We start from the raw sequence: 17,116 nt of genomic DNA, 5'->3' as shown, positions 1-17,116 counted from the left end.
AGAAATATTGGTACCCGCCTCGGATTCGAACACCGGTGCATCGCTCAATACAGATGTACTGGACGTCCTATCCTTTCGGCCACGACGACTTTTATTATATTATTAGTATTATCTAATACTGCCTTATGCAAAGAAGTAAAAAAAAACAAATTAATTAAATTACTGGAATCTAAAAGCAACCATGTTTTCCATTTTAAAATGTCGAGCTGCCGGTTGTAGGAAGAATACTTCGACATACGATGTCTATGGACTCCAGTAATTACTTAATCTATAATAATAATAATAATAGTTAAGTATTAATATAATAGTAATTAGTTATAATAGTATAGTTATATTAATAGTATAGTTCGCCGGTTTCTCTCCCAATAGTCCCTAACGCTCCGGCCGATTGTTGCCCACCTCGCCGGAGTGTGTCCTGCCGTCTTCCCAGGCGTGGCAGTGTTTAATACATGATAATAATAATAATTTAATAATTTCTCTTTTATTTTCAATTAATATACTAGTTGAACTCTACACAAAGAAGTAGGTCATAAAAAAAAAAACGAATGAGAAGTGGCACTTAATTTTATTTATTTAAACCTAAACAGAAAATTGGATACAAATAATCTATTCATCTTCTATTTGAACTGTTTTCCCTTTGCTTGGGCGTTGCGGCTTCCGGCGCGAAGGACTACCAGCAGGCTTGGGTTTCGGAGTAGGTGGGTTCTCGAGGGCATCCAACTCCGCGTCAGTCAACTGCCCTTTGTACCACTCAGCGCTGAAAATGAATTGTCATTAATTTTCAGAAAATTTTCAAATATCTTGAAATTCAGTAGTTGACTCGATTGTCCTATTTTAGAAACATTTCGAATAATTAAAAAAAAACTTCATTGAGAATGTTTGTTTACATTTAGTATAAAGGATATATCCATGTTTGCAGTATTTCAGTTGTATAATTGTAAAACTGGAGACTAGTCGACATGTGGAGACATAGTGGAGACATATCGAACCAAACATGAAAAAGATGGCTTTTGAATTGGGTTGAAAATGCTCTAAGGATAAGGGTAATTTTGAAGAAATTTTTACTTTAAAAAAACACTGGCTTCAATATTGTTGTGTGTAATAAATTTGTCTCTAATGTAGAAATCAATATCAGAGTTATTGTACACATACGCCTTTTCAAGTATTTTCTTGCTGGTCCAGAATAATATCGAAGTCACCATATTTTCTTTTAGCCGTATCTTACTTTAACTTCAATACTGTAAGGTTCCAGTTCGAATTCCAATCGGACTCAGCATCTTTGTGAAAGATATTTGTACAGATGTTCTTATCTTTCTCGGATATACATACAAATATCCAAATGTTATTGAGTTGAATAAATAAATATAAATAATTATTTTTTTGTCAAAATGTCTATTACTTATTGCCAATTTCCTGACCAAACCTCTGGTCCTGGATAGAGTTCTATTCACATTGATCCTAATTGTCATCAAAATTTTTGTTTCAAATGTAGTCTCACCATTCAGGAACTTTCCTGGCCCATTCGCACTTCTTATTGACGTCATCAAAGGCCTGTCCGAGCTTGCATCCAGATCTCCTGGGGGTGTTGCCGTTGATACAAACGTAGAAGAACTGACAATCATCAGGGTCCGCATAGCGGGGGTGGGTGAGACCGAAGGTTTCATTAACAGCCGGACATTCGAATTGAAATACCTCTGAAAATAAGAGGAAATAAATTTTGATTCAAATTGTACTAAACTGAATTTTCCGATTATTGTACAAGTGTAGCAATCTGATTGTACTGGCACTACTACTACTTGGCACTTTCCTTCCTTAATCTAATTAGAATTTGTATGTTTTGCTGAAAAACTGATCAGAGCTTATCAATGAAGTAATAATATACATATCTATGTAAATTTCTTTATAACCACAAATATAAAGCCGGTGGAAATTTGAAGAGATTTGATATATTTTGTTTGAAAGAGAGTCATTTTTTCCGTAATCTAAAACTAATTTTTAGCTACCTAAGACAACTATAAAGCTATATGTGTGGATTGAGAATTTTATTTGTCTAATTGACGGTAGGGGATATTATAAGGCTGCACGAGTAAGTACCAACTATCATTCTTCCACGAAAGTCATGCTTTCTGGATTAAAGGGTGAAAACTCAATTATTAATTATAATCAATATATAATATAATTATAATCAATAATTATAATCAAATATAATTATAATCAATTACTAATTGAGACATCGAGTTCAAAATAAGCGGCAGTATTCATTTACTTGATTTCCATTGATTCCATTACTAATTTTTGTTTTTATTGTTGAGGTGGGTAGACGAGCTCACAGCCCACCTGGTGTTAAGTGGTCACTGGAGCCCATAGACATCTACAACGTAAATGCGCCACCCACCTTAAGATATATAAGTTCTAAGGTCTCAAGTATAGTTACAACGGCTGTCCCACTCTTCAAACCGAAACGCACTACTGCTTCACGGCAGAAATAGGGAGAGTGGTGGTACCTACCCGCACGGACTCACAAGAGGTCCTATCACCAGTAAATATACACATTAAATATTTTTAAGTCTCAGCATCAGGTAGCTCGTTACCTTGTTTACCGATTTACATTATTATAATATAATTACATAACATTACATTGTTAAGTATTTCATTTGGTTTTGAGTTAGTGGCCCTTATTTCGCCCTATTATATACTCAAATAATATGGATATAAATGAATATTCAGTATCAGAAAAATCAAAGTTCATTTGGGCATTTTTGGATGACACATACCTGCAGCGCCACATCCCTTCTTCTTGGCTTCATCAGGCCAGGTGCAGATACCGGTCTTGTCGTTGTAGACCAAGCCATCAGGGCAGGTTATCATGTTGAATTTCCCATCAACGCAAAAGTAGAATTTACCGCATTCCTTAGGATCCTCGTGAGAGAAGTAGCCATTTTGACGAATACAGTGGAGGGAAGGTTGAGGTGTTTCTACAATGTAATATGGAAATAAAATCTGGTATAGTAGAGGTAATATGTTTTATATAATATACCTATAAATACCTATAGGTATATCATGCTGAATTTATTTACTAAATTATAAAATTATCAAGGTATTATTGGTAGCCTGACGTGCTATTCCAATTAAGTACTAACTGTTAAGTTCCAACTGGTAATTAAGCTCATAGGAATCAACCTAGGGGGACTTTGCTAACACTAGCCCTAACAAAAGCTGTGCTTCACTACCAGGCGCTCGGAGTTGAGAACCACTGAGAAGATCCGCCGAGAAACTCAACGGGTTGGGTTGCACGTCGAACTCTTCGTCGTATTCAACGAGCTTGGCAAGAACGGTAACCAGTGCTAGGAGCGCCTAATAGCACCAAGGGTGGACCGGGAGGATCTGATACGATGAGCTTAGGGCAACGGCGACTTTGCGACGTCTGGGTCTGGTATATAGTTAGAAGCGGTCACGATAAGCGTTTACCGAAATTTCCACAATGTTCCAAGCGCCGGGTAGTATATATCCGTAATCACACGTAAAAATCTAAAATTCACGTATAAAACCTACGCGTTGCATCAAACATTCAAGAAAGTGATACTGATGATAATAACATTAGAGGTCTGCTTCAAATGCTTAAATACTTATTTTTAAATAACATTTTCTAACGGATTCTAAATTTTAGATTTTTATGCGCAATTTAAATGTCCATTCGGCAGTAAAGGATGGTTTTGAATTTTTATGAAGTTTTAAAATCAGAAACTTAATATTCTGTTTACGAATTAACTCATTTTTCACTTCTGTCAACCCTGGCGAGTACTAAACGTGGCGAGCCACGACCAAGGCCAGAGCTCCCTTGAGATTGGAAAGTTGTTTCCAGCAACTACGAGTCTTGCTATTTGGATATAATCGGTATTCTATTGATGCTTCTGTTACACGTGAGCTGAGATCGGCACGTTTTTGTCAATTTTATTTGTGTTATTTGCATTAGTTATATTTTTTATGTTGAACTAAGGATTACGTAAAATCGTTCAAAGAATTCACGAAATGGTTTTAACTCATTAACGGCCAGCAACTGGTTCGAAATTATTAGAATTTTTGATTAAGAACTCTTTTGAAATGTCGAAACAAAAAAATATATATATCGTGTTGAGGAAACAGAAGGTAGGGTTGTCTCAGAGCAAAATTGAAATCAATACACTAATTTACGTTCGCCCGTTGTGCACATTGATTCTCTATGATAATAAGATGCTCAGCTTCGAAAGTTCTATTAGTAAAGGGGTCATAATAGCAATTATAATTCTGCTCTTAAGGACACGGTAGGAAACTCACGAAGCTTGGGTCTCTGAGAGCAGTCCAGGTTGAAAGGTAAATCACATTTCTCTTCCTGTGGACTGTAGTCGTTGAACACCATACCGTCTGGGCAAAGTTTCTCAATTATATCACCACCCCTATAAAAATAAACACCAAAATCTTAATAAAATAAATTAGGGAAAATTAAAATCTGTTCTGATTCAAATCAAAGAACGTCGTGTCTTTGTGATTATTTTTTTTGTCTGTTTTATTACGTAACGTCAGACCACTCTTTGTGTAATATTAATAGCAAAGTGATGTTGTGAAAACATTATTTTAAAAATGTTTGTACAAAAATGTGGTCGGGAATTTTCGTAAACCAGTCTTGCATACGAACAATGTGTACCTTCACGGTACTTAAGCTTTGCACAACCGGCTTACTCACGCGGCTAAATGAATTTATTTACACGAAAAGTAAATAGTTCGGCAGGCAACTTCGATTTCAACATTTACAATACGTGGGCGGGTTTTAAAAATGAGACTCATCATCTTTATTATTAATAAGTACAATGTAAAAGTTTTTTTTCTCGATCTAGAAATTATTAGTTATTAATTATTATTAATAGTTATCGAAGCAAACAAAAATCACAACAATAAGGATGTCATACGTCTTGACAGATAAATGTATCGTATAATTGTTGTCTAACCATTGGAAAGCACGAATCAGGCAGAATGGTGGTGGACTTACCGTTGCGAACCGACCATACAGCATAAGTATACTTATGACATGCCAACACTATGTTCAGTTAGCTAGTTTTGTTAAACCCACCAATACTTTCAAATTAAAAACTAAATGACATCATTATCCTGCCCTTCTCCCAGTCACCTGGGGTCGGCGCAACACGTTTTCTCTTTCCATACTCTTATATCATATACCATTTCTTCGCTCGCTCCCTTCTTACCCATATCGTCTTTTACGCAATCCATCCATATATACATATGCTTCCACATTCATAGTTAACATTCTCTTACCAACCTCATTTTCATTTCGTCTCATCACATGTCCACACCATCCCAAACGCGCACTTCTCAGCTTCTCTGTCACAGGTGCCACTTTCAGACTTCCTCTAACACATTCATTCCGTATTCTATCCATTCTCGTGACTCCACACATCCATCGCAACATTCACATCTCTGCTGCATGCAATCGCCTTTCATCCGCCACTTTCGTTGTCCAATTAAAAACTAAATGTATTCGATTTTATTTTTATTAATGTGCAATACAAATATTCTAGTCCACTTATTGAAATGCAGCTTCCGTATTCGTTTCCTGATAGTGGATTGAGTTTTTCTACTCGATCCGCATTCAAGCATTCACACGATTCCCTTATGTCTACTGAGGCTAAGTCAATGAACTGATGCAGAAAAAAATTTATTTTCGACCAGAGACACTAAAAAGTCGAAAATTTAGAACGAAAGCGTTTGTGTTTTCTTCACGTTTGGTTTATAGTTTTGTATTCGATTCGAAGCTTAGTGTCGGCACGCTTATTATTCTGATCATGTGGTATATTTGTAATTCTATCAACGCATTAGTATCCTAGTTTAGCGATCAAGTACTCAATCGAGGAAGTAGAAAATCCAAATAGTGATATTTATCGCGTTTTTTCAATTTACTACCTTTTACTAGAACCCGTTCTTTAACTGGTAGGTCGTACAATCAGGCACAGAAATGTGGCACCAGCCCGCCCATTAAAGAGCAGACGGTTAGCGTGGTATGGACATGTGATGCGTAGAGAGAAGAGCCATGTGACTAGGAGATGTATGGAAATGCTAGTGCAAGGTAGAGGGGGAAGAAGTCAAGCGAAGAAGTCATGGATGGAGTGTGTGAATGACGATATGAGAGAGGGAGGAGTGAGTGTTGAGCACCGAATATTGTGCCGACCCCACCTAGTGGGATAAGGTGGAGAAAAAGGAGACAATGTATACGAACCTGCATTCATAATATTTGTCACACTGTTCGGCGTCAGCAAAGTATCCATCTTCAGGACATAAGTTCGTGATCTCCGGGTCAGCTTCGCTCTCTTCTCTGGCACGAGCTGGCGGGTTGGCAGGCTTCTTTCTGGCTTTAGGTGACTGTGCTGACGTCACTACTGCAAAAATGAGTAACCTTTTGCAAATTATTTCATTTTGTACAGCACGAAGCTCGAACCAGTCGATGCTTTAATTGAATTTCTTTTGACTATCCACAGTTTCTTTATAATTATGTTTGATATCGTCACGTCGAATGATCAAGATTTATCATCAAGTTGACTTTGAGCTGGTCTGGTTCAATTAGTTGAGATGTCAGTATTTTAACGCTGAGTCAAGTAAATGTTCATAAATTCCTGTGTATTTTCTCGCAACATTGAACTTAGTTCAGGAAGTGTCCGACCTCGTTCAATGCGAACTACTTTTCTTAATACACGTTCTTGTTCATGCACGCAGTTAATGTGTGGTCGTAAATTAAGTTACGTTTAGCAAAATTATTATCATCTATTGAATGCTTAGCATATTTTCGTTTATCTATACTTCTATACTAATATTATAAAGAGGAAAGATTTGTTTGTTTGTTTGTATTGAATAGGCTCTGAAACTACTGAACCGATTAGAAAAATTCTTTAACTGTTTGAAAGCTGCAGTATTCCCAAGTGACATACTTTTTGAAAAAAATTAAGGATCCTTACTAAAACTCCAATAATGTAACCCAAGGTGTAAAAAAATTACCTACAATATTCTTTACATCGCGTGCCCTGCGAAAACTATTGATGATAGAATAAAATAATGACTTTGTAGAACACATTATTATTTACAAAAAGTGTCGCGAATATGTCTAATTATTATAGTTATGCCACAAGAAGTTTTATTTTATTTAAAAAAATAAAACAACGTTTAATATCGTTGAAATTTTTGTTAAAGACCCGAGCGGAGTCGGAACGGGCCGCTAGTACTTATTAAAAAGCGTGTTGTACGAAGTTACCCTCCATTCTTTTTATTTCTACAACGAACAGATATCCGTTCGACATGTCTTAAAGTAGGTAGACTTTCACATTCATTATATCTTACCATGTGAAGTGAGAATACGCCCCAAATCGTGTAAAATGTTTTGAATAGCTGAACAAATTGCAATTGAACGGGCCGTAATAAAAACATAGCGAAGTTTTAAGCAAACTAGCACATTTTCCTGATCGGTGGTGACTTGACTGCAAGCCTGGTATTGATAATGTCCATGACTCATAATGTTATTTTGCCATCAGGTAAACTGTGCGTTCGTCTGTCATCGAAGCCAAGGAAAAGTGTACTAAATAAAGTCTGACACTCTGACTTTCGTCTCGTGTAAAAAGTCCACAACTGTTAGGTAATAGAGAAATCAGAAATTATTGCCATACTCCTTTATCTGTTATCTCTGAGGTTTTGGATACTGTGAAGCCAAAAGCTTAGTTTTTGGATACAGCGCTCATGGCTCCTTCTGTATTACATAACATCGTAGGAACATAACAATCTAAATTCCCTTTTTTTTAATTTTACGTCAGATAATTTGTTTTATCTTAAAGACGACCAATTACAGCAATATTTGCAAATTACGGACAGATAGAGTGTTTATGTCTTCTGTTGTATGAAACATAAGTGACTAGATATTTTGTAATCAATCTCTATATTTAAGTACGTAGTTTTTGCAACAATTACCTTATTAATTGTAAATAGTAACTTCATACTATTTATTTTTTGATAAATTGAATACCGAATATACTCTTGTTAATGAAATCATTAAGCATGTTTGGTAATTAGACCAGGTCAAATTACCCAACCATTTACCCAACGCCTTGTCCCCTATATCTAGAATTGAATTTTCAAATATATAATTAACAATAACCGTTTAACATATTTCAAATGTAATACGAATTGTAATTGCAGACATCAAGGCCGTCCACTTACTTGACATATAGAAATAACAATATTGCGTCTGCATTGAATAGTAAAAATATGTAATTTGTTTAAAGGTTAAACCTCACGGCACTATTTTGGGCTGGGTTTTACAGACAAACTCACACCCCATCTGAGGCTAAGCGGCCCCCGAAGCGCGCAGACATTAAATCGTGAACGCCTCTACCCTATTTGAGATAAAAACCATATATCTATTTTATGAAATGGGAAATATTTCATCCGCATATACTGAAACAGATTGGACTTGACTTTCTTTTTATAAATGTATAACATGGTGTTACTTTGGAATAACTACACAGGAATGAAATAGATAAAGAGATTAATTACAATTCGTTTATCATAAACAGGTCCACGGACTAATTACTAAACACAGTAGAATATAGACGGCTTTGTTTTAGCGGAAACATTGAAATACAACACATACTGGTGGTAGGACCTCTTGTGAGTCCGCGCGGGTAGGTACCACCACCTCGCCTATTTCTACCGTGAAGCAGTAATGCGTTTCGGTTTGAAGGGTGGGGCAGTCGTTGTTACTTTACTGAGATCTTAGAACTTATATCTGAAGGTGGGTGGCGCATTTACGTTGTAGATGTCTATGGGCTCCAGTAATCACTTAACACCAGGTGGGCTGTGAGCTCGTCCACCCATCTAAGCAATAAATAAAAAAAACATAAAAAACTGAGAGCTGAGATTGGTTACATAATATTTTCTTATAAAGAATATGATTGTATTTCTTTTTTGAAATGAACAAGACGATTTCCAAATAAACTTAAGTTTTAGTATGCTACAAGTAGCAGTAAAAGTGTGAAAAAGCTGTAATGAAGACATCAAAAATTTATCACTATAACAATAACTTTTTCAAAGACATATCATCGAAATTTTGATTAGTAATCAACTACCAGAATATATTTATTAATTTTAAATTGTAAGTAAATGAAAAACTAAAACCAAATAAAATATAGTTAAAACTGAATTATCTATCAGCTGAATCAAATTTATCTCAACGAACCATCACAGTATTTACACGCTAAATTACTCACCAATAAAGCACGCTACAAATGCGAGAGCTACCCGAAAGTTAACCATGTTTACTTATCACTAGGGCCTATCACTTAAATGTCACTTATAAGTGACTTTATTGTGACTTGTCAAAATATCTATGCCAGAGTGACGACCGCGCACAACTCAGCCGCAATGCTATTAACTTTTTCTTCGCTCTGTCGTTCAATCGTGGACGATATACAATCCTCGAGATACAGTTTACGTAAAGTAATTCTTGGTACACATTTGTGCGAGTCGAATTTATTTTGTTAAACATTAAAAGCTTAATAATAATAATCCGTCTGTATTATATTACGAAATTGTGTTTCGATTTCCATAACCAAATTTTATAGTCTCTGTGTTTAAATATTTAGTTATTTTACCTTTAATTTAAACAAACTCTATACTTAATACAAATTAGAAGATCTGCAAATAAAGGAAGACTACTTAATTTTATTGCTCATTGTAAGAAGCTTCGTTAATATCAACTTGATGTATGTAATTAATTTGAACTAGCTGACCCGGCAGACTTCGTACTGCCTCAATCGATAAATAAAAGACCTAAGCTTTTGTATAAAATAAAATTAAAACAAACAAAAGAAGTCCGTCCGACAGGGGACACATCAAAGGAAAAACCACATTTTCATATTTATCTACCTTTTAAACCTTCTCTGGACTTCCACAAACAGCTCAGACCCAAAATTAGCCAAATCGGTCCAGCCGTTCTCAAGTTTTAACGAGACTAACGAATAGCAATTCATTTTTATATATATAGATAGATAGATATATTTGAATTTAAGAACAATCATATTGTTACGTCCATGCGTTCTGCCCGATCGGCGAAAGGCTACCAAATATACCCATCACGTTCTCACTTAAATACTAAGACATATAGCTATCCCTTTTTAGCTAGTTAAGCGTCTGCCTTGGGATCCTGTTATTATAGTACGTGCAGAGCAAGGAAATTAAGTTTGAATGTCAAAATGCAGTTAACCTATTTGCAATCGGCTTAGTAATTTTCACATTTTTAACAGAAAAGAAAAAAGAAAATACTTAGCGCCTAACATATACGCAAGAGCATCCGGGTGATGGAAGGCCGGCTATCCTCGACCCACGCTGGTTCTGACCCAGCGGGGTATTCCGTAGGATAGACCATTCTGACCGGCGCCATCTAGGCGGGCTTCGGACAGCCTGCCGACCGAGAGGGCTGGTGGTCGTGGCGCCGACGATCGCTGTCCCGGCGTCTCGAGGGGGAGGGTGATGGGAGAGATGTGCTCCGCACTAAACGCTTCACTTTCCCCCCCTTTGCCTTGTCATGAGTTCTATCTCATACGAGGTTTGGACGTTGGTTGTTGAGCGACAGGAGGTTTTAGTCAGTTCGACTCTGACATACCCCGCCCAATATCCCCAGAAAAGGGCGGAAGTCCGGCGATTTCCTCCTGACCAAAAAAACTAATAGCAAAACCTAAACCCAAACAAAAAATATAAAAATAAATTAAAAAAAAGTTCCTAGCCCCAATACCAGTGGAGGATAATGAATATCTAATGGACTGCTTGGAATCTGTCTTGTACTATAACATTTTCTTTCAACTAGCATTCAAGTCTAGTTTTGTACGTAGTGGCTTTTGCTGAGTTGGACATGGCTAGATTAACATCGAGTCGTGTTATAATTTTTAAACTATCCATCTAAAGCAATTATGTCTATTTCAAGAGAATCATTTTTGTGTTCATTGCGCTCTTAAAATCTATGTTCTTTAAACGCTTTTGTTAACTTAGTATTTATGTACATATATATTATGTTTGTTTGTACAAGTAAGTAACAGAATCTTTGAACGACATTTTCACCAACGTCCGATGTACTTGAAAATTTGCACACGCACCAAAGACAGATGACAATAATTAAATAATTTTAATAACTCCTCTTTAATATCCTATCAATTATTAACAGAATAAAAAAGAAAATTGTTAGTTCAATTATCTATTTAAGAGTGTTTTTTGATTTCTTAACTACATATATTATTTATTAAATTAATTATTATGAATTTAATTTTCGTTACCACAATTCAATTGATACTACCACCTTATGTCTCAAGGTGGGTGGCGGCTTTTATGCCATGATGTATTTGTCCTTCATATAGAATAGGTGGAATAGCCTACCACCGTATGCAACTATGCAGTAAACTAAAACAGTTGAAATCGTCGAGATCCGACCTAATGCCTTTAACGATCTGAGCTTATTACATTCATAATTCCATATAAAACCGGTAACATTTACAAAGTAGGAACTGGGTGATAACATTGTGCAAAACAAAACAATCAAATTTTATTGTTTTTGTAAAAGGTATGGGTACCTGATTAGTTAATATTTTCATTACATTTTATTAGTGCAAACTAGTTGTTTTTTTTTTATTTTTTTATTGCCCTTGTAGGCAGACGAGCATACGGCCCACCTGATGGTGAGTGGTTACCGTCGCCCATGGACTTCAGCAATGCCAGGGGCAGAGCCAAGCCGCTGCCTACCGTTTAATACTCTCCACAAGCCTCCTTTGAAAAAGGACATGTCATAGCACTCGGGAAACACCGTGGAGGGAAGCTCATTCCATAGCCGGATGGTACGTGGCAAAAAAGACCTCTGGAAACGCACTGTGGATGATCGCAGTGGCTCCAGGTAGTATGGATGAACTCTACTCCGGTGGCGGGCGGTGCGATGGTAAAAACGAGATGCCGGTATCATCTCGAACAATTCCTCAGAGCACTCCCCATGGAACATACGGTACAAAATGCAGAGGGAACCGAAGTCCCTCCGCAGACACAAAACTGTCCGCAAAACTCCGCACTGTTGCAAAGTGACTTATGCTCTTGGCGTTACCGAAGCTTATGATCGAAGATGATTATTTCTATTCAACCCGCATAGCATTGGCTGTTATTCAAGGAAGCGAAATTTCCCAAAAAAGACATCATTGAAACCTTTTTTTCCAAGAACAATAAGTGCATAAACGAATGTAATTCTATACAACAGACCTGGCAAAGCTAGAAATGTTTACATGCAAAAACCACATAATAGTTACCTACTATCATTATATGTTTACATTATATCATTATATTACAACTATCACCAGAAAATATTACGCTCTTCTAGGAAAAAAGTTTTTACATTTACTTACTTACATATACTTATATACATTTTTACTTACATTTTCATTAGTTTTTAAAAACTGCGTGTTATTATTTTTAATGAATTTCGTTTTATCTGCATTACGTATCGATAAGAGTTTTAAATCTTTTTTCCTGAACTCTTTCTATTCGAGGAGAGATGATACAGAGAGATGATGAATAAAACCTAGGTATTCGAGCTCGCAGTCTTCCAGGTGTGAATTGGCTTTCATTTTATGATGTCTAAAGTGTACGGGAATCACTTATTACCAGGTAACTTATGAGCACGTCTAAAAACCTTTTACAAAAAACAAAATCTTCAAAAGACTTCTTCCATATCCTTTACCTTCTTTTTTTCCCACTGTAAGCAGACGAAAATGCAGTCCACCTGATGGGCAGTGGTCACCGTCGCTCATTGTTATACCACGAGCAAACACAACTACTGCTTACTGCTGCAGACTTTCCTGAAATATTGATTGAAGAAGAGCTTTATATAGATATAATAAAGGTAGCTTTACATATTATAGATATAGATGACCACTTACCATCAGGTAGGCCGTATGCACGTCTGCCTACAAAGGCAATAAAAATAAATAAATAAAAAGATATAAACAGAATAGAGCAGTACTCCACCCGAAGCCGGACTTAGGTTTGGACAGCACAGCCCTTTGTCCGGGCAAATTGACTTTACTAATTGAATAACTTTAATACAGAATACCATTAAAAATATCGATCCCAAAAATCCCCACACTGGCTGAAGGCCGCGAGAATTTTCTTCGGAATCGCGGGGCAACGACAGTGATGTCCAGGTGCCAAGGTTTTTGACGCTGAACACGCAACCCGGTGCTTACTAAGAGAACTAAACTAAGTTTAATTCACTACTAGTGGTAGGACCTCTTGGGAGTCCGCACGGGTAGGCACCACCACCCTGCCTATTTCTGCCGTGAAGCAGTAATGTGTGTCGGTTAGAAGGGTGGGACAGCCGTTGCAACTATACTTGAGACCTAAGAACTTATATCTCAAGGTGGGTGGCACATTTACGTTGTAGATGTCTATGGGCTCCAGTAACCACTTAGCACCAGGCGGGCTGTGAGCTCGTCCACCCATCTAAGCAATAAATAAAATTCATTTGGCCATAGTCAAATAAATTATTTAAATTAAGATACAAGAGTTATTGTTCGAATAATGATCGCGTGATAATCGCGATTCCATTGCTTTCATCACGATGCATGATAGAAAGTTATATGTACAGCCAAGTTTCACTTTTTTATACGTCACGTATTATAAAATTGGTTCACAAAATATACGCTAACTTCAGAGAAAAAAGTAAATACGTTTTTATTTTTTATTTATTAACTTCAGCCTATTTCAGAAAAAGCTATACATAGATGAGAAAAAAGACACCGTGGCACTCGGGGACTGCTGCGGTAAAGCTATTGCATGCAATTATGCAATTATAATTAGACAATAATAATTTAATATTAAAACAATAATAAAATAAGACGATTTATAAACATTAACAAAAGCTAAACATTAACTGTCCCCTTCACGCTCATAAGCTAGACCGCGCGAGAGAGAGATGGGCAGACTTTTTATGATGCGCATGCAGTGCGATGTCACGCCGCGCGCTTATTCACAAACACTACACAAGCGCAACGTGTGAATGTGTTAAACGCGAGCTACATGGTAAGTGGAGCGGGGGTTGTTAGGTTTTATTTTCGTTACGGAATTTCTTAATTCGATCGCCGCGCTCAAAGCCCACGATAAAAGCTATGCAATAGCTTAAAAATTTAACGATATAATAATAATATCTAACTGATGTCTGCAATCACGAATCGCATATAAAATATACTGTTGCTTATTTTTATTAATAACAAAATCTCTTCCCTCTTTTTGACTCCATACGGTGTAGGTATAATAAATGTGTAATGGATTCATATTTTCTTTTTATATATTACATCACGGCTTAAATGCATCAATCGATTCGATCATCCATAGTGCGCTCCAAGAGATACTTCTAACGTGATTTGAGGAGGGTTTGACAGCGGCTTTGCTTTGCCCCTGGCATTGCTGACGTCCATGTGTTTTGCTAACTAGTCACCATCACGTAGATCGTATGCCCGTTTGCCTGCAAAAGTAATAAAAAAAGGAAAAAAAGAATGTTCAGTAAATGTTTACCAGATCGGAAACGCATTACTGTCATAAGATCGAAATGAGCAAAGTAGTGCTGATTGGTCGTGTTAAGATACATCTTATCATCAGTACTATCTGGATTACACGAACAATCAACATTATTCATTATTTTCCACATTTAAATATGCTATTATTTACCTCAATCTGATTTCAAAATGGCGTCCTTTGTCTGCGAGGTTACTTAAATCAATGGATCAATGATTTTAAATTATCTTCTCTTCCTCGTGAATTCACATTATTACTCTAAAATGACATTAATCAAGCAATGACAACCGATTTTTTGTCTGACAGGATTAATCCAAATGCCACTGAGATGCTATCTCGAATAGTATTCATTTAATAACTGGTAAAGGTCAGGTTTTCTGTAAAATAATCGCAGAAGAGTTAATGTTTTTATTTAAATTGCGATTTATTTTGAATTAAATTTAATTTTAATTAAAACATTACACTGAAATAATCTATATAGCTTCTGAATGCAATGGAAGTCGTTAATGAATCCGTCCGTTTTGAATACTTTCTAATTATAATTTTACTTTTTAATAACCTGAATTAAGAAAATCTAAACCATTTCATTATTATTCGTCAAAATTATTTAATGATTATTATCAATATTATCGTCCATAATTATTAATAAAATATTTTGTATCTCAGGAATGTGGACAAGATAGGATCATAATAACAAATTACATTATTATTTATGCAACGTTTAGGTCTTTTATTAGACCTTCATCAGGCATCTGAAAATTACACATATTAACAACCAACAATATAAAAATAACAATTGTCAACATTACAATATTCACCATAATATGAATTCCAACAATCACTATCTTACACTGCACAGTTGACTTAGTCATCATAAATTAATACAAATTAACAAAATTGATAAATTAGTTAATTATTATTTTTTATTTTAGAAATAAAGTAAACACGACACACAATATTTTATGTGTCGTGTTTACTTATTATGATTGTATTATGATCCTATCTTGTCTGTATCTTGTTATTATGATCCTATCTTGTCTACATTCCTGAGATACACAATATTTTATTATTTAATGATATTCTCTCTCCTATCCGCTTCAAATACCAGCAATAATTAATTAATTTGTATCATCCAACACTGGATCACGTCACCCCCTATCATGACGGCCCTATAATAATCGAAACATCAACGAAATTTATATTATGAAATTGATAAACATGAGAAGTTTGAATTATGAATTTTAACGTTTTTAGATCTTTTTGATTAAACTTGTAAAGAAAGGAGCATATTATGTTCCACCTAATGGTGTGTAGCTACCGTCACTCATGCACATTAAGAATGCCAGAAGAACAGCCAAGTCTTTTTTCTACCGCTGTTTTAAAAGCATTTTCAAATGAGGACCATAGTTTTATTTGAAAGGTCCTTAAGTTATATGATGCCTTATACATTCGCATTTTAATGTAGAAAACAAGACAAAGGCGTAAGTAGCATTTTCTCCTCTGTATCCTGGTCAATTAATATTCTTGTCAATCCCCTTGTCAACCAATATCCTTTAATGAAAATGTCCAGAACAAAACAAGAGATAAATGGTAATACGTCAAATAAATTTAAACCTTTTGATATCAGCGATTACGGTCTAATTTCCATAAATAGGTGGACATTAACAATTATTACATTAATACCATCTGTACTCGCAACAATTAATATAATAAAAATATTATCTATACTTTTTTTAACGCAGTTGAGTATTCAAAAAACGAACCGAAAAGGTATCTTTGTTCAAGAAAAAGTAGTGTGTCATTGTGGTTAAGATTACATCTTACTTTGTTTTATTTTAATATTGTTTATATTCTTGTTTTACGAAGACTGATTGTTCAAGTATATTCGCTGGTTAAATCTCGTTGTCTCTTGACAATTCATGGCATGAGATACAAGATAAATTAAGCAAGTAACAAAACCATTTCTGAAACTAAATCAGCAATGCACAGCTACGGTAACGTAGGTGAAACAAATGTTAATTATTTGGTCAGCACTCACTAGCATAGACATTTTTTAATTCTAGTAATTCTTATTACATACATGTTCTGATATAAAAAAAACGTTTTACGAAGACTGATTGTTCAAGTATATTCGCTGGTCATATCTCGAACACGTTGTCTCTTGACGATTCATGGTATGAGATACAAGATAAATTAAGCAGGTAACAAAACCATTTCTGAAACTATTATAAATCAACAATGCGCACAGCTACGGTAACATAAGTGAAACAAATATTAATTATTTGGTCAGCGCTCAGTAGCATAGACATTTTTTAATTCTAGTAATTCTTATTACATTTTCTGATAGAAAAAAAACGTTTTCCGATGTACGTCCCTGTTCCTATTTAGAACAAAGCAAGTTCTAAGGTCCTTGCGGAATGTTCGTTATTAGTGAAATTATATTTGCATGTCGTTCGTTGCTATAAAATCTATCTACCTATTTAGCTGC

General features: G+C 35.6%; 1 protein-coding gene across 1 annotated transcript; it reads right to left on the bottom strand.

Moving 5' to 3' along the window:
• Positions 1–546: 546 nt before the first annotated feature.
• LOC114245487 (protein obstructor-E) lies at positions 547–9,468 on the bottom strand. The gene is made up of 6 exons (XM_028177667.2): positions 9,297–9,468; positions 6,266–6,425; positions 4,315–4,433; positions 2,775–2,975; positions 1,499–1,694; positions 547–757 (listed from the first exon to the last, which is right to left on the bottom strand). The coding sequence occupies exons 1-6, from the start codon at positions 9,340–9,342 to the stop codon at positions 607–609; spliced, it is 873 nt and encodes a 290-aa protein (XP_028033468.2). The 5' UTR covers positions 9,343–9,468; the 3' UTR covers positions 547–606.
• Between the last annotated feature and the right edge of the window lie 7,648 nt (positions 9,469–17,116).

This window comes from Bombyx mandarina, chromosome 15, assembly GCF_030267445.1.
Source record: "Bombyx mandarina strain Sakado chromosome 15, ASM3026744v2".
Lineage (NCBI taxonomy): Eukaryota > Metazoa > Arthropoda > Insecta > Lepidoptera > Bombycidae > Bombyx > Bombyx mandarina.
This window is presented reverse-complemented; position numbering and strand designations above follow the sequence as displayed.